The sequence below is a fragment of the Artibeus jamaicensis genome, unplaced genomic scaffold (genome assembly GCF_021234435.1).
Source record: "Artibeus jamaicensis isolate MK-2021 breed Jamaican fruit bat unplaced genomic scaffold, CSHL_Jam_final contig_797, whole genome shotgun sequence".
Lineage (NCBI taxonomy): Eukaryota > Metazoa > Chordata > Mammalia > Chiroptera > Phyllostomidae > Artibeus > Artibeus jamaicensis.
In genome coordinates, this window is record NW_026521977.1 from 28,555,530 (window position 1) to 28,578,218 (window position 22,689).

At 50.9% G+C, this 22,689-nt stretch overlaps 2 protein-coding genes across 5 annotated transcripts in view; one reads left to right on the forward strand and one right to left on the reverse strand.

The window, feature by feature from the left end:
* Positions 1-252: 252 nt before the first annotated feature.
* F2 (coagulation factor II, thrombin) lies at positions 253-22,193 on the forward strand. The gene is made up of 14 exons (XM_037166066.2): positions 253-370; positions 633-796; positions 1,438-1,462; positions 1,700-1,750; positions 3,083-3,188; positions 3,299-3,435; positions 4,527-4,841; positions 5,362-5,490; positions 5,574-5,700; positions 6,226-6,393; positions 6,912-7,085; positions 7,301-7,482; positions 15,532-15,602; positions 15,754-22,193. Exons 1-14 carry the CDS (start codon positions 292-294, stop codon positions 15,895-15,897), a joined length of 1,872 nt encoding a protein of 623 aa, XP_037021961.2. The 5' UTR covers positions 253-291; the 3' UTR covers positions 15,898-22,193.
* Positions 17,462-22,689, reverse strand: part of CKAP5 (cytoskeleton associated protein 5) — a 94,089-nt gene continuing 88,861 nt past the window's right edge. For 2 of the 4 annotated variants that reach the window (XM_053673017.1, XM_053673016.1), the window contains exons 39-43: positions 21,791-22,201; positions 21,246-21,329; positions 20,994-21,153; positions 18,292-18,443; positions 17,462-18,167 (exon numbers count right to left, since the gene is read on the reverse strand). In XM_053673017.1, the coding sequence (XP_053528992.1) occupies positions 17,922-18,167; positions 18,292-18,443; positions 20,994-21,153; positions 21,246-21,329; positions 21,791-22,201 (1,053 nt within the window). In that variant the 3' untranslated portion in view covers positions 17,462-17,921. The remainder of the gene's footprint in view (positions 18,168-18,291; positions 18,444-20,993; positions 21,154-21,245; positions 21,330-21,790; positions 22,202-22,689) is intronic. The other 2 variants (XM_053673019.1, XM_053673018.1) reach the window with 2 other exon arrangements.

Here is a 22,689-nt window from a genome sequence, read left to right on the forward strand (position 1 = left end):
TGGCAAGAGCCCCGAGCAGACCTTGTGACCCCGCTGGCCCAACACGGCCCCTGTCTCAGGGAAGGAGGGGCTGGATGATGGTGGCTACCCTGGTGTTTCCTCTGTGGCTGCCTCCCAGACCACCCATCCCTGATTCCAGGAGAACCTGTGCCCCCTGATGGTGGGTGGACTATCAATTCCCTTGTCCTTATGGCCCTGACCCGCTGACCTCTCAGCTGGTTTCTTCACTCCGGTTTAACATTAACCCAGAGGGTCAGAACGAGCCTGCAGAGTCCCCGGAGCCCACACACTATGGCGTGCGCCCGAGGGCTGTGGCCACCTGGCTGCCTGGCAGTGGTCACCCTGTTTAGCCTTGTGCATAGCCAGCATGGTAAGGGGGTCCCGGAAGCTGGGACAGGCTGGCGGGCTGGGGGAGGGGCCTGGGCTGGGGTCTCTTCTCTCCACGGAGAACCCAGAGCCAGCCTCCAGGGAGGCCTGGGCCCACGGCATCCAGCTGAGAGGGGGAGTCGCGCGCAGGCCTGGGCGGAAGGTGACTGCTTCTCTCTTGCAACATGCAGAGTGGGCTGGGGGTGACCGGTGACAGGAGGGGGCGGGCTTCTTCAGGCCACTGTCCCACGCCCCTCCTGCTGCAGTGTTCCTGGCCCCTCAGCAAGCGCTGTCGCTGCTCCAGCGGGTCCGCCGGGCCAACCGGGGCTTCATGGAGGAGCTGCGTGCGGGGAACCTGGAGCGGGAGTGCCTGGAGGAGCTGTGCAGCCGCGAGGAGGCCTTCGAGGCCCTGGAGTCCGTCACTGCCACGGTGAGCAGGACGTCCCTCCACGCCGGCTCTGGGGCCCCGTGACAGGGGCCGGGAGCACCAGTGCTCTCTGCTGGCAACCTAACCTCGTCTGTCTGTCTCGGGGCCCTGTCGCCCTGGGCTGCCAAGACCGGTGATGCCTCTTCTCCTGGAGGTCCTCACACCTGGTCCCAGGGCCCACGGAGGCTCCAGGACATCAGAGGGGCCTCTCCATTTTCAGACATAGGACTGTTTGGGGATCTCTGGAGCCTCTCAGCTTCAGCTTCTCCGCTAACTCTGTGCCTCCCTCGGGCGTGGGGCTCTGGTGAGGCTGGGAGCCCTTACAGCCTTTCCCTTCCTTGGGGCTCTGCTGGGCCCCCCTCCAGGGACCCGCGCCCCCTCCTGTCTAGTCTACCCACCCAGGGGAATCCCCCGTAGTCTCCCCTGGGGGTGCGGGAGCCCCCCTCTCTGCAAATGCCTTTCTCCCCAGAGGGCTTGGGCTTCCGGAAACAGAAGCAGGGAACTCTCGCACTGACCTCCCAGAGCCCGCCTGTGCGCGCCCAGGGCAAGGGGGACAGGAAGGTATAAGGAGAAGACATGGCATTACTAAGACACAAAACACAGCAGGGGCAGCCACAGCCTCACATTCAGCCCTTGTTTTTCAGGATGTGTTCTGGGCCAAGTACACAGGTGAGCACTGGGAAGGGCCTGTTTCAGTAAGGGAGGGGGTCCCGGGGACACCAGGCAGAGATGCTGTGTGTTAGAGAATCTGGCCCATCACTCGGCCACCCCCACTCGTGCCTCTCTCCTTCCATCCATCCATCCATCCGTCTGTCCATCACTGTGTTTCTGGCTGTTGTCCCACCCTTTACATGAGCCCATCCTGTCCCTACTCTAATCCCAAGGGTATTTCTGGGTCTTTTCCAGCTTGTGAGTCAGTGAAGACATCTCGAGAAAAGCTTGGTGAATGTCTAGAAGGTGAGAAACTGCCGTGGGGTGTGGGCACAGGATACTTGGGGACAGCCTGGAAGAAGGGCCGGGTAGGGGTGGCCCAGTGGTGGCAGCTCCTAGCACCTGACACCGCCTTTCTGTTCCTGCGCTCCACAACGTGTCTTTGCACCCGGCTCTGTGCCTGGCAGCCAATAAGATGGTTCACGCCGGAGGAACAAACGAGTGATGAATTAATGTTTAAGGTCTCACTGCCATCCTGGCTCCTGCCCATGCACGGCTTCCCCTGTCCCCAGGGCAGAGCTCCGATGGTGTCACATGCATCCTCCAAAACCTTGGCTGGTTCCCCTTTGCTTCCACAGTAAAGCAGCAGCTTCTTAGCTCGGCAGACTTTGCAGGTTCTAGCCTTCACTTCCCCTTCTAGCCTCACACTTCCCATCACACCAACCACGCACCCAGACCTCCACCTGAGCTTCCTGAGGTGTGCCCCGGGGGTTCGGCTTCCAGGCCCTTGCTTATGTTGTTATCTTTCCCTGGAACAACCATTACCACCCACTGAAAACCTCCCTCCCCTTCAAAGACTGGTTTAAGGGCCTTGCTGAGCCTTTTGATTACACTGTCAGTGTGACTACTGGCTTCATAACATGGAACTCTTTCATTACTGGCCATGCTTTCATTTGTTAAATAATTTATTCAGCAGACATTTCACTAAGTCCCTGCTGTGTGGCCCACACTAAGTCAGGGGATGGGTTGGAAGAAAATCAGGGAGCCCGCAGTTTCATAGGGAAATGAAAACACTAGACATCAGAGTGGTTGCTGGAAAGGTCCTGAGAATGCCAGAAGGAGGAGCCTGTGCTTTGCCAACAGAATTGGGACGGGCCCCTAGGAGAAGCAGAGTTTTACCTGGATTCGTGGGACGCGCCAATGAACAAATAAGACAGTGTGCCAAGGCAAAGAAAATGGCATGTGCAAAGGCCCTGGGGCATGAGGAGTTAAGGTGACAGGACAGGTAGACCGGGGCGAGATGAGGCCTATTCACTTGTTCATCCCGTTGGCCATGCAAAGCCCCTCAGCATAGCCCCGGGAGGCCAGGGTCCTACCTGGGCCAGGACTGTCCTGTTCATCACTGTGTCCTGGCACAGGCCCGTCAGTGGGTCATCACAGAGTGGGCACTCAGCAGATATTCGGTGACTACTGTTGAGTGGACTAGAGAACTGCCGAGTGCAGAGAAGGGGCAGAGTAAGTTCAGGGTTAAGGGTCATGAGGGAGAGGGAGCTTGGAGTGGATGGACGGACAGAGCTTTGTTAAGAGAAAGGGAGGTCAAATCCACAGGACACGAAAGCTGGACTGGGGTCTCTGCAGGTAACTGTGCGGAAGGTCTGGGTATGAACTACCGAGGGAACCAGAGCGTGACCCGGTCGGGCATCGAGTGCCAGCTGTGGAGGAGTCGTTACCCACATAAGCCTGAGTGAGTGACAGGCAGGCCTGTCTGCCTGCGGGCTGACAATGGCGGAGCAAGGAGACCTGGGTATCAGGGTGCCCGGGCATGGCCTCCCACTGAGCAATCTCCTTCTCCAGAGTCAACGTCACCACCCACCCTGAGGCTGACTTGCGGGAGAATTTCTGCCGCAACCCAGATGGAAGCGCCACTGGGCCCTGGTGCTACACGTCGGACCCCACGGTGCGGAGGGAGGAGTGCAGCATCCCTGTCTGCGGTGAGCGACTGGGCTGTGCAGGGCTGGGGCTCAGGGGTCTCCATGGGGCCTGGCAGCTGGGGACAGGAAACGAGACTGTGTCTGCCTTCGAGGGGGGGGGGGTTAGTCATTTGCCACATATTTGGGCCTGGTGGTCAGAGAAGTTGAGACCAGAGAGAGTTGGCTTGCGGTCTCCTCCCTCCTGCCCACCCAGCTTCACTGCCTTCTGCTCCAGGCTGTGGCTCATGCCAGATACATCTTCCCTGCTGCTGGAGGCACTCCCCCCTCCCATAAACCCTCCCTAACCATGTCAGTCCATGTGCCCTTCTCTGGACACCACAGAGCAAGCCTCGTCCAGTCCAGTCTTGCAAGATTCTCTCATTATTATTTCCCATGATGCATCTCAGTTAGCTATGGCCACAATAATGCTGCAAAACCTGCAAAATCACAAACAGCCACAAAAGCTCAGGGGCACACGCCTAAAAGCATTTAGTTCTTCTTGGCTGGGGTGGCACTGCTCACCTGTCTGTGGGGCCATGATGGAACCTGGGTTCAGCCGGTGGCTCCTGTGCAGGCTGGGTTCAGGCTGCTCACCCCTGGGGCTGAGGCTGCCAGGCACCGCCTTCTGATGGTGATGGCTGGCGTGCAAGCTGGTGAGCAGAAGTACAAGATGTGTCTCCAGGCCTAGGCTTAGAACTGGCTGTCATTTCTGCCCACAGCCCATTGGCCAGAGGAACCACAGACAGGGTCAAGGTCAATAGGTAGAGAAAGCACGCTGAGAACTGACCTGCTGCTGGGCATGGAGAGCCTTCATCACCCCCTATATTTCTCTCTGTGCCCCTGTGAAAACACAGAATCCTTCTTTAAAAACTCCAGGCGGTTGCTACCAATAGATTACAGATAGCCTGAAATGGTTTATGAGGCACCAGACATCAGTGATGTTTATTCTGCTGAAACCTCTCAACACTCCCAAAAGAACCGGATCACTGACCCCTTCCATAGGCAAGCGACCAGAAGCTTAGACAGGGTTACCTGAGGTCAGGTGGGGAGAAGGCTGTAAGGCAGGGACTCAGGTCCCAGCCACTCTGCTCCTTTGCCTCCTCCCCGACCAGGCACGGGGGGCGTCACAGCGGAGCCGATCCCACGCTCAAGAGACTCCTCGGTGAACCTGCCGTCTCCAGCAGACCAGTGTGTCCCTGAGCGTGGCCGGCATTACCAGGGTCGCCTGGCGGTGACCATGCATGGGTCCCGATGCCTGGACTGGGCCAGCAAGCAGGCCAAGGCCCTGAGCAGCAACCAGGACTTCAGCCCGGCTGTGCCACTGGTGGAGAACTTCTGTCGCAACCCAGACGAGGACGAGGAGGGCGCCTGGTGCTACGTCAGTGGGAGGCCTGCCAACTTCGAGTACTGCGACCTGCACTATTGTGGTGAGAGGCCTGGGCGGCGGGCTGGGCCAGGCCACAGAGCCTGGAGGGAACAGAGGACCAGCCTTCCCTAATCTAAGGGTTACTGCCTGTGCGCGTGCTCACTACAGCCTTCCATTACCCATTTCACTTACCCCCCATTTCACAGCTGAGAACAGTGAGGCCCTGAGGTTAAGTTGCCTAGTAACCCAGGTGCCAATTGCACTCCTAACCTCTACCTTACAGGTGGCAAACAAGGCCTGCAGGGCCAATCCAGCCCTCCACCTTGTTTCCATCCCGAGGCAGACAGAGCCCAGTTCTCACTTAAGTGTTAAGGAGTAGTTACATTTCTACAGTCCTAAAATTACATTCCGCCCTTTGAAGGCGATCTGGAGGCTGCTGTGGCGCTGGATAAAAATGAGTTTGATACTCCTGCTGTACATCAACTGTCTCTGAGGCCCTGAGTGGGGGAGCTCGGGGGAAGTCTAGGGCATGGGCGAGGGGCAGCCTGGTCATGTCCCAACTGGTGCCTGGGTCCCTGCAGAGGAGCCGGTGGAAGAGGTGACAGGCGATGGGCCGGATGAGGACTCGAACGTGGCCGTCCAGGGACGCACCACTGCCGAAGAGTTCCAGCCCTTCTTCAACGAGAAGACCTTCGGCACTGGGGAGGCAGGTGAGGTGCAGGCGGGTGGGCGCAGGGCTGCGGGGCAGGCCCTGCGCTCCGCCACGCCCTTCACTGCCCGCCCGGCTCTTCAGACTGTGGGCTGCGGCCGCTGTTTGAGCAGAAGTCGCTGGAGGACAAGACGGAGGGGGAGCTTCTGGAGTCCTACATCGACGGGCGCATCGTGCACGGCTGGGACGCGGAGTTGGGCCTGGCGCCCTGGTGCGTCCCTGGCCCCAGCTACCTTCCCTCTGGATGGAGCCCCGCCCTCTCCGCCCGTCCCCCCCCCCACCTCCCTGCCCACCCGAGACCCCCTGGAGACTTCTCTCCCCTCACAGGTGTAGGCTCACGGGTAGTGAGAGCCCAGCACCAGCACCTCCTCGAGCCTCACAGCAGCCTTTTGAGGTTGGGTTCATTGCTCCTCACATGCAGAAGGCATCGCTGTGGCTCAGGGAGTTTAAGTGGCACTGCTAATGGACAGCTCTAGGGTCAGTAGAACTGGGGTCAAGTCCACAGCAGAACTTGACTCCAGAGGTGGGCGAAGCAGTGCAACTCTGGACTAGAAGAAGCTGGGGAGGGGTGCAAAAGCAGGAAGCCCCAGTCCCCAGAAGTGGCCAGGTCAAGCTGAAGTCTGGGCCCAGCAGGCAGTTCTGTCCAGTTAGTTCTTTTAAAAAACGGGACTTTCTGCTTCCAGGACTGGTGAAGGGGCAGCTCCCCAGCTTTAACACTTCCTGTTCTTCCTCCCAGGCAGGTGATGCTTTTCCGGAAGAATCCCCAGGAGCTGTTGTGCGGAGCCAGCCTAATCAGTGACCGCTGGGTCCTCACTGCTGCCCACTGTCTCCTGTACCCACCTTGGGACAAGAATTTCACTAAGGACGACCTTCTTGTGCGCATTGGCAAGCATTCCCGCACCAGGTACAGAACCGGGGGCCCAGGGGAGTTTGGCAGGGGTCTCAGCCCTCCTGAGACCGGACTAGAGGGGCTCCCGTTCTCTGGGGGCGTGAGCCACGACTGCATGTCTCTTGCAGCGGGAAACCCAGCATCATCTGTTGCAGCGTCTAGTTGGCCACGTCCTGATCTAGGCTTCAAGCCAGGGTCAGAGAAACCAGGACTTTGCAGAGAGCACATCCCAGCCTGCCCTTAGCTCCCCTGCAGGCCCCAGGGCAAGGCCCAGGGGTGACTTCTGAAAAGAGGCTCTTTGGACCAGAGCAGACACCCGCTTCCCTCCCCTGTCTGCCCAGGCTGTTTGACAACAAAGTCCTGTGCTAGGCCAGGATGAAGCTACCAGGGAGCTGCCAAGTGTCACCTTGATAATGGCCCACTGGTCCCCCTGGCTCCCAGATCCGAGGGCAATCAGTTTCCTTGCTCAGGGAACCACTGTCTTTTACTGAGTGGCTTACGGCTTCTCCCTTTCTCTGCTGGGATCTGCGGAGGTATGAGCGAGGCATAGAAAAGATCTCCATGCTCGAAAAGATCCAGATCCACCCCAGGTACAACTGGAGGGACACCCTGGACCGCGACATCGCCCTGCTGAAGCTCAAGAAGCCCATCGCCTTCAGCGACTACATCCACCCCGTGTGCCTGCCTGACAAGCAGACAGCTACGAGGTGGGGCAGCCAGAGGGGTGGGGCGGCCTCAGCTGAGGAGTCTGGGCTGGGTTCCGGGCCTGCCTGGCTGCCTGGCTGCCTCGCAGCAGCCCTTCCCTTTCCCAGGCCTCAGTTTCTGCATTGGTGTTTGAGGTTCTGGTTTCTGAGGGAGGGTGTTGGGGCCAGAGGCTTCTGGAGCAGTGAGTTCTTACCAGGTCCATCTCCCTTCCCCAAAGGCTGCTCCAGGCTGGATACAAAGGACGGGTGACTGGCTGGGGCAACCTGAGGGAGGTATGGAAAGCCAGTGCCACCGAGGTGCAGCCCAGCGTCCTGCAGGTGGTGAACGTGCCCATTGTGGAGCGTCCGGTCTGCAAGGCCTCCACCCGCATCCATGTCACCGACAACATGTTCTGTGCTGGCAAGTCCCTGGGGTGGCCCGGCAGGAGGGAGCAGCAGGGCCCCCGGGTGGCAGGGGGCACGGAATGGAGATGTCTTAAGAGCACAGACCTGGTCAGGTCCTGGCTCCAGCCACTTACAAGCCACATGAATTTGGGCAAAGCTGCTTAACCTATTGGGTGCTCAGTTTCTTTCTCTATAAAATGGAGACAAAAGCCTCTATACCAGAAGGTTGCGTGAGGGTTCAGGAAGTTCATACAGAGTATTAGGTGTGGTTCCGGGCCCTGGGTATATTGTCAGTACGTGTGAGCGCAGGGAGCAGCCAGAGGTCACCTGGCTGCTCAAGTGGGTCGGGGCAGAGAGAAAAAGCCATTCATCTGCTCAGGCCTTCAGCAAATACCTCTCGAGCGCCCCCTGTGACCCACACAGTGGTCCAGGGCGCACAGCAAGGACCCAAACACTGTGTCTTCATAGCGCTTCCTTCCTAGAGGGAACGCATGTCCAGAAATAGACCGAAGGAGCCGTCCCTGGTGGGAAGAGAAATGAAGCAGAGGAAAATCAGGGTGAGAGAGATAGGGTTGGGTGCCGCTCCACACAGAGTGGCTTCAGAAGGCTGGAGAAGCCCTCTCGGAGGTGATATCTGAGCAGAGGCTGGGAGAACTGATGGGGCGAGTCAGTCTAGGGGGCATGCGCTGCAGGCTGAGGGGACAGCAGGTGCAAAGGCCCTGAGTGGGAGGCATGCTCGGTGTGACCGAGGAGCAGCAGGGCTGGGTTCAGCAGTAAACACAGGAAGGAGGGCAGGCAGAGGCGGCCGCTTTCCTTAGAGCCTGGAAGGACTCTGGCTTTTACTAAGAAGAGCAGGGATTGGAGGTCTTGGGACAGGTGAATAAATGGCCTAACTTAATTAAAAAACTTTTTTTACATTTTAGTATAATTTCAGACTCATAAAAGTTGCAAAAATAATATAAAGAACTCCTGTACACCATCAGTGAGACCCTGCACCCCTGCTCGGTGTGGTGTGTGTGCACACATGCTGTTAGGGGGGAGCTGTGCTCAGGGGGCCTTTGCACCTCGCGGGCTGAACATCCGCAAAGCCACAGGGATGCTGTCTTACAGGACTGCAGTGTAGTCACTGCATCGGAAAATTGATAATGACACAAAGCTATTGCCTTGTCTGCAGAGGCTATTCAAAGGTTTTCCACTGTCCTACTTCTGAACATCTTTTATAGTGAAAGACAAGAATAGGTGTTTCTTACCCAGGATCCAGTGCAGATTTGCCACTGTATTTATTGTCAGTCTTTGTCTTCCGTGACTTTGACATGTTTGGTAAGTACAGGCCAGTGAATCTACAGGTTGGCCCTCCACTGGGCCTGGCTCAGTTTTCCTCATGATGGGTTCAGGCTCTGTGACGCTGAGTCCTCGGTGAGTCCCATCAGCAGACGCGAGTGTGGTATCCTTACGTATCACAGCTGGCGAGCTTGACTTTGACCTCTGGGTGAAGGTGGTATCTGCCTCTGCCAGGTTTCTCACTGTCAAGTTCTGCTTTCCCCTTTGGAATTAGTAAGGATCTTATGGGCAGAAACTTCGACACTGTTATCCTGTTTCTTATCAAATTGTTCTCCCACCTATAATGGTGGCTGAACGGTGCTTTTCTAATTCTGTCATTTCTGCATTTATTAGTTATTTTTTCATGGTAGGGAAGACCGCTTCTTTCTTCCATTGTATCAGTGTGGCCTCGTGGGCCCTTACTTTAAGGGTCATAACTTGTTACTGTTATCTATTTTGATGTTCAGATTATCCCTGGAAGGGCAGGGGGAGTCACTGCAACCTAGCATCTGGGACTTTGGGTGCTGTCCCTGTCATTGTCTGGGTGCTTTCTTACTTTTGGCACAACGAGATGTTCCCGGTCCATCCGACTTTCCTCCTGGTGGAGAATGGCGTTTAGAAGCCAGGGTCTGGGGGGTGGGTGAGTGTGTCACTACTGCAGCGTCAGGGTGTCCAGGCCCTCTCCGCCAGAAGCACTAGAAATGTGTGTTATACATACCACCATCTGTACCTATTTTTTCTGTCAGTCTGTCTAAAACCGTGAATTCAGACTGCAGCCTCTCCTAGCCATCCAATAGGGTTAACTTCTCCTTTGTACACTTACAACTCTTGGTTGACGGTGAGAAAGCTGACTCCCATTCTCCATCATGTATTTACTTATTTGATGGATACCAGAATACACAGTTTCAGAACTAACTCCTCCGTAGCCGGGACAACCAATCCTGCTAACTGGAGTTCAGCCTTCCGGTCCTCTTAATTTGCTTTTGTTTTAGGTGTGGTTCTTAATAACTGTGAGTTTGCTGTCCTTTCACTGTTCATCTTTTTTATCTTCTTTTTCTTAGGTAAGTCCCTTTAACATTTCATATAATAAGGGCTTGGTGATGATGAACTCCTGAACTTGACCTTATCTGAGAAGCACTTTATCTGTCCTTCCATTCTAAATGAAAGCTTTGCTGGATAGATCAATCTTGGATGTAGGTCTTTGGCTTTCATGACTTGGAATACTTCTTTCCAGCCCCTTCTTTCCTGTAAGGTCTCTTTTGAGAAATCCACTGACAGTCTGATGGGAACTCCTTTGTAGGTGACTGTCCCCTTATCTCTTGCTGCTTCTAGGATTCTCTCCTTCATTTTAATCTTGGCTAATGTAATGATGATGTGCCTTGGTGTGTTCCTTCTTGGGTCCAACTTCTTTGGGACTCTCTGAGCTTCCTGGATTTCCTGGAAGTCTATTTCCTTTGCCAGATTGGGGAAGTTCTCCTTTATTATTTGTTCAAATAAGTTTTCCACTCATGGCTGTTCCTCTTCCCCTTCTGGTACCTCTATAATTTAAATGTTGGGACATTTAAAGATGTCCTGGAGGTTCCTAAGCCTCTCCTCATTTTTTTGAATTCTTGTTTCTTCATATTTTTCTGTTTGGTCATTTTTTCCTTCCTTCTGGTCTCCTCCCTTGATTTGAGACCCAGTTTCCTTTCCATTACTATTGGTTTCCTGTGCATTTCCATTCATTTCAATTAGTTTAGCCTTCATATGTTCCTCTAATTTGTGACTAAAATCAACCAGTTCTGTGAGCATCTTGATCGCCAGTGTTTTGAACTGTGCATCTGAAAGTTTGGCTATTTCTCCATTGCTTAGATTTATTGGCTCTGGGGCTCTGAGTTGTTCTTGAGCCATATTTTGATTTGTTTGTGCCTGTTACATATGAGGAAAGGCACCTTAGATGTTCACCAGGGTGGGGCCACCCAGGGTGCTGGTTTGTGACACTATATGTGGGGGCGGGATCAGAGAGGGACAATGGCGGTTCCCTCTGCCGCTTCCTGCCACTGGGGCCTGCGTGGTTGTCTCACTGCTCGCTCCTTCACGGGTTTATCTGCGTGCGAATGTGTGACCATGGTCAGCCCTCAGTGGGTCCGCCAGCTTCTCCACACCTGGGATCCGCCCACAGCTGCTGGCGCACCTGGGTCGCGTGCCCGAGTCAGTCCAGTGGATCTTTCCTGCCCAACCCTGCTCCGCTGCTGGCTCTGCCCCTCTTACCGGTTTGGCTGAAGGGTTCATTGTTGTCAGACTTCCGGTATAGTTCAATTTTCTGTGGTTTGGCTGCGTTTTTGGTGCTAAAACTTTGTTGTTTTTAAACTTAGTTGTGTGAGAAGGTGCAGTGCTTCCACCTACGCCTCCATCTTGGCGGAAGTCCTCTTCCTTACTCTTTAGTGTGGCTATTAAAAACATTTTTTATGCCCCATTATGTGGGTGAACCCATAGTTTATTCAACCATTTCCTGTACGTGGGCCTTTAGATTGTTTCCGCTTGAACATCTTTTCATGTGCTTAGTGGCCATCTTTATATCATTTTTTGTGTTATCTCTTCAAATTTTGGGCCTATTTTTCTCCCTTTCCTATCAATTTTTAAGAGTTCTTCATCTATCCCTGGCTGGTGTAGCTCAGTGGATTGAGTGCTGGCCTGTGAACCAAAGGGTTGCTGGTTTGATTCCCAGTCAGGGCACATGTCTGGTTTTCGGACCAGGTCCCCCGTAGGGGCACATGAGAGGCAACCACATACTGATATTTCTCTCCCTCTCTGTCTCCCTTCCTTTCCCCTCTCTAAAAATATATAAAATCTTAAAAAAAAAAAAAAAAGAGTTCTTTACCTGTTAGTGATAGTAGGCCTTTATTGGTGATATGTGTTGCAAATATTTTCTCCCACTATGTTGATTTTTTAATCTTTATAACTTTTGTCACTCAATTAAAAACTTTTATGTAGTCATTTAGTAACAGAGTCAGAAAACCCTTCCTTGTGCCCAGGTGGTGGAGAAAATCCCATGCTGCCTTCCGGCATGTGGTTTCATTGTTCCACACTCAGGTCCCTGAGGCTTTTGGACTTTGAGCTTATGTGTGAAGCAAGGTGCGGATCGAATCGATCTTTTCCCAGATGGCTCACCAGCTGGCCACACCGTTTATTAAAAATTCCACCTTTGAGATGGCTTTTGCCACACACTGAATTTCTGTGTGCACTTCAGACTGTTTCTATTCGAAGACACTATTCGGTTCTCCTGGTCTGTTGTTCATTACAGTAAGGCACGGGCTCATTTTAATTACAGAGGCTTTGGAGTACGCTTTAGCATCTGGTGGGGCTTGTCTCTCGTAGCTTTTCTCTTCCAGAAGTTTCCTGGAAGTTCTTGCGTATTTGTTTTTCCACGTGAACTTTGGCATGACCTCGTCTAGCTTTGTAAAAAGGACTGTAGATATTTTTATCCGGATTACGTTAAATTTAGAAATTAATTTAGGAAGAACCGGCATATTTCTGAGTCATTTTATCCAAGGACAGGAAACGGTGTCCCCACTTGTCCAGGTCTCTCTGGTACCTTTCCGTCCTGATGCCGTGTACTGGGACTTTTTCTCCTTGGCACCTTACTTCATGTATTTATATTTCTCTTGAGTAAATTGGCTAGTGGTGTTAAAAATAAATGAAAGCTACTTAGGGATTTGGCTTATTAATTAGGCTTCTTTTTCAATTTTCTATCTCATTAATTTTTGCTTTTATCTTTTCAAAAATTTTCTTATGCTTTTGGGGCTTACTTTGTTCTCTTTCTAACCTTTTGAGCTGACACTGGTTAATTAATATTTTTCGTGATTGTAATTTTTTTGCATGATTGTAATTATTTAAAATTTATTTACTTATTGTTCAAGTACAGCTTTCTGTAATTTTAAAAAATATTTATTTTTAGCCCTGACTGGTGTAGCTCAGTGGATTGAGCACGGGCCTGTGGAGCAGGGGGTTGCCGGTTCGATTGCTGGTGGGGGCACATGCCTGGGTTGCAGGCCAGGTCCCCATTGGGGGACACATGGGAGGCAACCACACATTAATGTTTCTCTCCCACTATTTCTCTTTCCCTTTCCCTCTCTCTGAAAATAAATAAATAAAATATTTAAAAAATGTATATATTTATTTTTAGAGAGAGGAGAAATGAAGGAGAAAGAGAGGGAGAGAAAGTGATTGGTTGTCTCTCTCATGCCCCCAACTGGGGACCTGGCCCACAACCCAGGCATATGCTGTGCCTGGGAATCGAACTGGTGACCTTTTGGTTTGCAGGCTGGCACTCAATCCAATGAACTGCACCAGCCAGGGCAATTTTTTTTTTAGAAATTCTGTAATTTTAGTTTGTGTTTCTCTTACACCCAAGAGTTGTTTAATAGGTGGTTTATAAATTCCCAGATGAGAGGGGCCTTTTGTATTTTGATTTTGTTAATGATTTTGAGTTTTGATGCATTACAGTCTGAGAGTATTGTTTGTACTATTTCTACTTTATGATTTTGTTTTTTGAGACAGGTGTTGGATTAATTTCTGTGAATGGTACATAGGCGTTTGAGGTGTGCGGGTGTGTTCACTTATGCATGTCGTTTAGTATATAGTCATAATTGCACCTTGTCACGTTATTTACAGCATTTATATCCTTATTTATTTTCAGTTCACTTGCTCTATTTTGTACTGAGTTTGGTGCATTAAATTCTATTAATGTATTTCTGTCTCCTTGCATTGCTTATAGTTTGTTTTTAACTTTATGATTGCTGTATTATTTGGTACAGATAATCATAAATGTTTTTTATCCATTGTAATTGTGGCTTTTAGCTTTAAATGTTTCCTTCTTTATTTTCAGTTTTAGTGTCACTATCCCTGCTCTGTTTTTATTTCCACTGGTCTGATATACCTTTGCCCATCTCTTTAATTTTAGCCTTTATGGATCACTGTTATATATATCTATCTATATAGATAGATATATCTCTATATATAGATACAGCATAGTTGAGTCTTGCTTTGAGTCAAAAACTTTTTTTTGTAATAAGTTAAGCCCATTTACATATATATATATATATATATATGACTGAATGAGTATTAACTCATTATTTTACAATATTTACATGTATTACATTTCATTTGCTATGTTTTGCTATGATCTTTTCTTTTAAAAAATATATTTGTTTAGGAAGGTTACATTTTTGTTCTACTATTATCTTTGAACTTACACCTTTCCGGAACGCCCTTAGCTCCTTTTCTTCTGTAATCTTTTCATTGTTCTCCCATCTGTTAGCTCTGAACAGTTGGTGTTTACTTTTCCTTTTCTCCCTTCATTTTTAGCTGCATTTTTTTCTACTTGTCAGAACAGTCAGTTTTTTTGCTGAAGCATTCGTCTCATTTGGATGAAGCTTGTCTGCTAGTTGGTTCTTCAAGAAGGGTTTTGAGTTAGGATTTTCAGTTCTTATATGTTGTTTTTCTGTCACCTGGACACCCGATAGTCTGTTTGTTTGGGAGCACATGGAATCCACGGCCATATTTTCCTTCCTTGGATTTTTGGAAAATATATCTTGATTATCGCTGGCTTTGTGTGTTGGTTTTGAAAAGTCTGATGTCAGTGGAACTGTTTGGACCTGGTGAAGTGTTCGGTTGTTTTGCCTGGAGGCCTGAGAGTTTTCCTGTCCCTGCAGTCGAACAGCTTTACCAGGGCGTGCCGTGGAGTGGAGAGCTTCAGGCTAGTGTGCCAGGTGTCCAGGGACCTCAGTCTGTGCATTTGGTCTTCTTGCATTTCTGTGACATTTTGCTAGATATTTGAAGATACTCATTCTTTTTCATTGTTGCGTTATTCTTCCTGAGGGACTCAAATTGCTTCTTTGGCCTGAATTCCATCTCAACCACTTTTTGGTTTGCATTTCTTCTGTTTTGCCCATTTATTTTACATTTTTGAAGTTCTGAGTCCAGGTGTTTTGTCATGTTGCAAAACTTTGCTTGAAGAAATTTAATTCAGTTTCAGTGTTCTCCTGTTTCATGGTTGTTTTGGGGGAGCATTTTTATTAGCTGAGGTTTTTTTGTACTTATATTTTATTTCCCTATAGTATCTTTGGATGGATCTCTTTAGCTTTCATCTGTTCACTTTGTAGATTTGGGGTTATTTACAAGGGTTTACATTTCAATTGGGTTTATATTGAAATTGCATGACTTAAAAAAAATCTAAGTAGATATTTTCTTATCCCCATCTGCACATAAGTTTTAAGATTAGGTGTACAATTAGATGTCAGGTTGATTTGAAGTTTGGGTGTTCTCTACATTCTAGGTATATTGAAGGTGTGGTTTCTTTGTGTAGCTTTCTCATTCATGTCGTTCTGCATTGTTTGTGGAGGATATGTGAGGAGTTTGGACAAAGGCAGCCACCATGTCCTCAGCTACCTGTAAACCTAAGATACTTAAGCCCTTCTGCCTGTTGGATGCAGAATTGGTTGTAGGTGCACAGAAGCAGCATTAGCTCCAGGTAGAAGTGCATGTGGTGTGACCAGGGGTAGAAGTGGTAGAAGTGGCTGCATATGGGACCTAGGCTGGAGAGCTGACAAGATTTGCAGAAGAATAGGTGTGGGGGCAGGGAAGTGAGGAGAGTTGAGGCGACTAGAAGGGTCAGGTGAACGCTTCCCAGTGTGCCTCCTGACGGGGCTGGAGTGTGGGGCTGGAGTGTGAGCCGTGCTCCTGAGTACTGCTGTTCTCTCTCCAGGTTACAAGCCCAGTGAAGGGAAACGAGGGGATGCTTGTGAAGGTGACAGTGGGGGACCGTTTGTCATGAAGGTAAGCTAGCTTCTCTGAAGACCAGGACTTGGGGGTGGATGTTCTGGTGGGGTGGATCAGGAGGGGCCCAAGTTCAGAAACAGCTGCCTGATGGGGTAATGCTGACACGACCCTGGACTTGACTATTGGAAGCCCTGTGTTTCTCCCTCAGAGCCCCTTTAACAACCGCTGGTATCAAATGGGCATCGTCTCGTGGGGTGAAGGCTGTGACAGGGATGGAAAATACGGCTTCTACACACACGTGTTCCGCCTGAAGAAGTGGATACGGAAGGTCGTCGAACAGTCTGGAAGTTAGGGGGCCAGCCCCATTCTGGGTTCCTCACCATAAGATCACAGAAACCAATCCAAGCAAAGAATTATTTTTGTGGTTTGTTCCTAAAACTACAGTTCTCAATAAAAGTGAATGTGAGCCTCCAAGCTCCCAGGGCTGTTCACGGGCCTCTCAGGAGGAGCTGGTACCACTCCTGGATAAGGGAGATATATTCTTAAGCATTCAGTTTCCTTGGTTATTTAGGTCCTTGGTTACTTATATCCTCAGGTTTTCAGCTCACTTGACCTGTCTGTACATACTGCCATTCCTGCTGGGTGCATGTATGTTACTTGGGGAACTGGGCACTATAGCCCCCGACAGGTGTGGGTGACAGTGGGTTTCACCTGGTGTGAAATGCCAATCGGTTGGTGACTGCCTGGAGGACTGTGTTGAGCAGGGTCATACCTGAGCTTGAAGGGGAAGTGTGAAGGGACTTAAGGTAGGTACCTTTGCTCCGTTTTTTTCCCCTCTCCCATTTTTAATACGTCAGGGAACAGAGTTCCCTGCCCTCATTCTCTGCTTTGGGTTGGCCAGAAAGCCGAGTAAAAACTAGGCATTCCGTGAGCTTGCAGGTCTTCGCAGCCTGGAGCTTTGACAGAGCAGGGAGGGGACTAAGAATTCATACCCAAATCTGCTTTCTGAGCAAGGGCGTGCCTCTCACCAGACGACTGCCTCCCTCGGGATACAGCCGAGCTGCGGGCACTGTGAGCTCGGGCACTTTGCTCTTCCGAGTTAAGTTAGCGAAGTCCAGGCCTCAGCACAGCCGCTCTCTAAACGTCTGTCTTCTCCTGTGGCACAGACTCCACCTCCACCTTCCCTTCAGGGACCGCCTAGTCCCGATCCATCCTTAGGGAGAGAGGCACGTTCCACTGCAGGTGGCGTGGGGACCACCTGAAAATCATGACTGGAATCAGGAAAGAACTCATTTTCTATCAACCATTCATTTCTTGAACAAAAGGGAGTCTGGAAAACTTCCTTGACTTGATGATGGGCCCGAACGTCTCCCATCTGAATCCAGAACCTCCCAGTACTGCCCAGCGTTTCCGCCGGGAGGGAGGCCCCTTGCATTCACTCCAGTGACTCCTCCACTGCCTTTGGGGGCTTCGCTCCCCCTGAGCTTCGGGCAGCAACTGTGGTGCGACTCAGGGAGGCTCCCCTGCGCTCTTTTAGTCCAGCGACTTGAACAGTCGCAGTGTGAAAACCACTGCCGCCCCGCGCTGGCCCTGGAACAATCTCCCGTGCATGTGGGCAGCAATGAGCTCCTTGGAACCACAGTGATGGTGGGAGGGAAGCCATGGCCCAACCTCAGAACAGGGAAGAGTGAGATTTCTCTGCCCCCCAGGAGCTGCTGCGCAGGAAAGGAAGGAAGGGTGAGTCCCTTCTGTTCCCAAAGAGCGAAGAGGGGGCTGCGTCTGAGCCGAGACAGGGCGGGTTTTGCGGACAAGCCGTTTTAATCTTTCTCTGACCGGCTGAGTACCCAGCTGGTCCCTAGAACAGGAGACAGGAAAGTTCCCAACACTCCCAGACATGGAGTATCTTGGGAGACAGGTATAGTTAATGCAAACTTTATTTATAAAAGACTCTTAAATTAGTTGTATCATGCCATGCATTCATACAGAATACAGTGACCCTTCAGGGCTACAAGGAGAAGAGCTCACAAACTCAAAGGAAGACTATTAAAGGGGTTCTAATAGTTAAAAGGTAGGAAAGATTAAGACAACTTTACAAATGAGCAAGTAAAAAGAAAAGGGCACGGAAACTAGTCTGAGCCGAGCGGAGGGCAGCTGTTTACAAGTCTGTACACTAAGCTAACACGCAGACAGTCTCCTAGAGGGGCAGGCGCTGATGGAGCAGCAGAGTATGTACAAACCCTTGTGCCGTGACTCCTCCCCAGATCCGTGGTGGATGCGAATGACCAGTTCATGTGCGCCAGGCCCACCAAGGCCCCTGTAAACTATGAGGACTCTAGTTTAGTAAACTAAAGCTGCGGGGGCCGGGAGGGGGCGGCTTCATTTGCGACTGCTCTTTATTCTCTCCAGTCTCTTTTTCAAGTCATCGATGTTAGCTGTGGACGAGGAGGCCGTGGTCGTGGTCCCCGAAGGGTGAGTCTGGTGAGGATCCAGGTCCGAGTGCTGGTGCTGCTCCCGGGACTCCCGGAGCTGGGAGAGTTTGCTGTGCAGCATGTCTGTGGAGGAGGCGACGGCAGGGATAGCTGGTTTGGAGAGCAGAGAGGTCAGCGGAGGCCGGTCATCCTGCTGTCGAGAGAAGGAGAAACACTGTGGAAGGTCCAGAGGGGGCCCTGGAACAACATTTACTGAGACTGGGCCGCTCCTCTGGGTTGGCCCGGCCCCGGCTCACGCGGGCGGGAAGCAGCAGTACCTTGGTGTTGTCCAGACCACATCGCTGTCGGAGGATTTTTAGCCTTTCCAGGTAGACAGATGGTCCCACCTCCTCTCCGTTCGTGTTGCCTATGGAGGACACTGCGCTTGTGGGGGCAGGTGCACACGTGACCTCCATCTGAGGGGAGATGCCTGGAGGAGATGGAGAGAGGATATGCAGACACACGCTCCCCCCACTTCACTAGGCTGCCCTCGTTAATCTGTCGGCAAAGGGAACAATGTGGGGCTTGGAGGTCGCCCCTGTACTTCAGGACCAGAAGTCCACTTGGATCAGTCTGGAGCTGGTAATTGAGGGTGTTCAGAAATGCACCAGAGAAGCTTACTGAGAACTCAAGAATGGATGCAGAGGAGATATAAGTTGGGTGTCCTCTGTCCTGGGCTGTGCAGGGAGTATGCCCCCCGCCCTGCAACTGACCTGGTCAATCCCAAAGCCTCAGCTACTCCTGAGTGTACGTCGGTGCCCAAGAGAACCACCCACGGGCTTTAAATGTTTGGAAGAATCAGACCAGGTCCAGGCCACGTGACACAAGGGGAACGCTCTTATTCAAACCAGGGAGGACATTCATGGGGAAGAGGGGGAACCGAGATGCCCAACAGGCAGCCCGAGGCCTGGGAACTCGGAACTTTGATCCCAGCACTGAGATCAGTATTCTGGTAGCAGAGGGGGAAACCAAAACTAAAAGAACCCATCACAGCTCCTTAATTTCTGGGAAGAAACAGTCATACCACATGCAGACATGTATAAGGACCGATTTGATGTTAATAAAAACGCATTACATCAGCTAAAGAGACCAAGCACAGGGAAGACACACTGTTAGGGAAAACAGGAAATAAACTACCCGACACAGTGAGAACACTGAAAGGGGAGAACGAAGGAGGAATCACGTGAATGCCAACAGTGTCGGGCGCTCCTACGGCTAAGGCATGAGAGCAGTCAGTAACGAGCGGGGTTGCGGGCCTGCGCTGCAGCGTGCTGTTTAGGCCCGCAGCCTCGCCCCAGCGTTGAACAGCAGCAGAGAGGACTCTGGGAATGAGGAAAGAAGGCTTCACCCTGATTGGCCAAACCACGGTCTGCCCTTGGGTGGTATGCTGTCAGACATTCTGCTCACCACGGTTCCAGAGAAAGACCATGAGGTGTTGTGAACAACGACACAAGTGACTTGAGAATACAACTGAGGCTTCTGCCCAGCAAGGCGCATGGTGAGAGAGAAATAAGTGGAATCTGAAAACCACACAGGAACCCAGTTTTACAGGCAAACAAATTCCAGAACGTAAGAGAAGGCAAGGCTCCCTGGCCTCAGAAAGAATGAAATGCAGGACAAGCGTGTGCGTTCTACTCTGCGCGGTCAGAGGGAACCTTTGCAGTTGGGTCCTTCTCGGGTTTAAGGCTCTGAACAGCTATTTTCTATTAAATGACACCTCCTAAGTCTTCCTTTGCCTCTGGGTCCTGTGAGCAGTAACTCTCCAACACTGGCTTTTTTACTGTGGGAACAGAATCATTTCAGCTTAACGTAAGGCTAAGCCTTCATTCATATCATTCAGCAAATACGTACTGAGTGTTTACTATGTGCCAGGCAACAAAACAGACAAGTCTCTACCCTTGTGAATTTTCCACCCTACACTGTGTGGCACGCTGGGAGGGTGAAGGGTAGGCTGCAAGTTTTCAGTAAGAGCTCATTTCGATAGTATCTGAACAAAGACCTCGAGGAGGAAACCAAGCTGGCCCCAGGCTGTCTGGGAAAGATCAATCTACACGCAAGAAACAGCCAGTGCAAAGGCCCTGAGGAGGTGCGTGCCCGGTGGGGCTGAGGTGCAATGAAAGTCAGGGAGGGCAGCAGGAGATGAGGTCCTAGAGCCATCAGAGGCCATACAGTGTAGGACCTCACAGACACTTTTGCTTTTGCAGAGTGAAAGGGAGAGCCTTTGGAAACTATTTGAGCTTTGTTTTGATGCTCTGTGTGGAAATAACACGGGGAAGCAAGAGTGGAGCAGGAGGGGAGTGCTCCGATCCAGACCAGGCAGCAGCCACAGAGGTGAGAAGTGTGGGTGGATTCTGCATGTAGTTTGCGGAGAGAGCCAAAAGGACCTCCCGACAGAGAGGAAAAGCAGGGTCTGGGCACCCTAGAAGGACGAAGGCACCATTACCAGAAGGGAGACAAATACAAATGGAGCAGGTCTGGGGGAGGGGCAGGAGCTCAATCCTTGACATGCTGGGTTTACCATGTCTATCAGAAACCCGAGTGGAGAATGTCGTGCAGGACGTATCAGTCAAGGTCAGGAAGGCGGTCTGAGGTACCCATCAAACAAGCTGGGCCTTGCTGGCACAAATGCCATCTAGAGTGATGACAGTGGACGGGTTCATTGAGGGAGTGAGAGTGAGAAGGAAGAGATGACCATGGACTGAACTCTGGCGGACGCCAACACAGACTTCAGGCCCAGGAAGAAGGTCAGCAAGGCGGGTGGAAGCCAAGGGGAGAAACTGGTTCAAGGGCAGGAAGCTTGCCATTGTCAAATGCTGACAATGCAGGAGACGGAGCTGATGACTGTCTGTAGCCATGTGAACATTACTGGTGATCATTAAGTATTAGGTGCATGGTTATAAATGGAAACCCATCAAAACCTCTGGCTGCTGAGCTGGGAGCTAATCTGACTTATTCCTGGAGCTACTAGAGGAAGCCGTACCTGTTGAAGTGGGAATACGGCCTTTGCCCTCCCTCTCCATTTCGATCACCCGAAGGCCTCTTTCAACATAGCTCTGGAAGAACTGCGAGGAGTTTTTCAGAAATGGTTCAATGTCAGCATCTGAATATTTCTTCTTATATTCATATAACTCTGCAAGGCCCTGGTTATCGAGATAGAGAAAGGGGGGTGGATGTCAGTTAGTGACCCTTTCCGTAATGCAGATCACCACCTGGCTCAGCCCTTTCCTCTCACCTCTTTAGTATTCTCTTTGGAGCCAATCTTCTTAAAAATCTCAGCTAAGAAATCATTCACTTTGGCCTTTGATGATTTTTCATCCTGAGAAGTTGAAAGACACAAGCAAGGATTAGTTGGTTAGACCTGAGTTATTAATTAGGAACCACAGGTTGGGAAAGGACTGAAAGAGCTCAACATGCAGACCACTCTGGTTGGTCACCACAGGTGACAGAATCACCCGTGCTGCAGGGCCCGAGGCAGGCCCACCACCACTCTGCGTCACTGTGGCCTCCAGTCTCAGGTTTTCAACGAGAAGAGGAAGGTGGATCTGGCCCGTTCCTCCCCCAGTAGAGCCCACAGTAGATTGTCTTAGGCACAAAGAAACCTTTCATAGGAACCAAGAAGCATGTAGTCATAAAACAGCTTATGTTTGCAATTTGCAAGGTGGAAACAGTTACAGCAACGCAGCAGGAGAGTGACACTGGGCCGAGCCCCGAGCCTTCGAGAAGATGGTTACGTCCAAACAGCCTCAACCCCCTCGTCTTTCAAGTCAGGACACTCACGATCCGAGATGCTCCCTTTTCTGTTTCCTTATCCGACTTGCTCCCAGCCTGGTCCATGCTGTGCTTCATCATCCGGCAGAGGTGGGCCTCCAGCTCAGACTCGCTCTTGTTGTCAATCATGGTTAAATGGTCCAAGATCTGCGGGAGACACGGGCACAGTCTAATGGCAGCAGCGCCGTTCCCATGGTGCTCTCCCAAACTCCCGTGGCTCTGCTCACTCACCTTGGGCCCTTTCAATTTGCATAACGTGTGCAGCAACGTCTTCAGGGTCCTGATGGGAAACTCACTTTTGCACTGCTTTAGTTTCTCTTTGGGGAAGACCTTCATGAAAATGTGTATATCCAGAAGAATTCTGTCCAGATTAATGCTGTTGATGGTGTCAGGCAACAGTCGAACCATTCTCCAGAGACACTATCAAAAAGAAAAAAGTTAGAGGGAATGACTGAGGAACAAAGGAAATCTGGCACCAGCCAGCCTCCCTAAGCTCTGGGATCACTTCTGAAAGAAGTCCGGGATATAAATGTGGCATATCATATCTTTCAAGTGTGGCTGCTACAAATGAGCAATTTTACTCGCTTGAACCATGTCACTGGCTGAAGTGTGACAAGTCATCCATCTAATCATCTCAGACACCCTTCCTTCCTGCTCCCTAGAGCCAGGAGCCTTACATATAAAGAGAATGTGGAAATTCTCTTTTGGGTTTACTCTGTCCCTATGAGTAAGACAGACATATTATGTACCCAAATCTAACCCACGACGACAGAATATTTTTCACTATTACAGTGTATCAACAGTGTTATAATGTTATAGATATGTACCATTTGGAGTTTTTCCATTAAAGAGACCAAAATATTATTGGCTTATAGGTATCTTTGCCCCCCAAAAGAATTCAAGTTTCT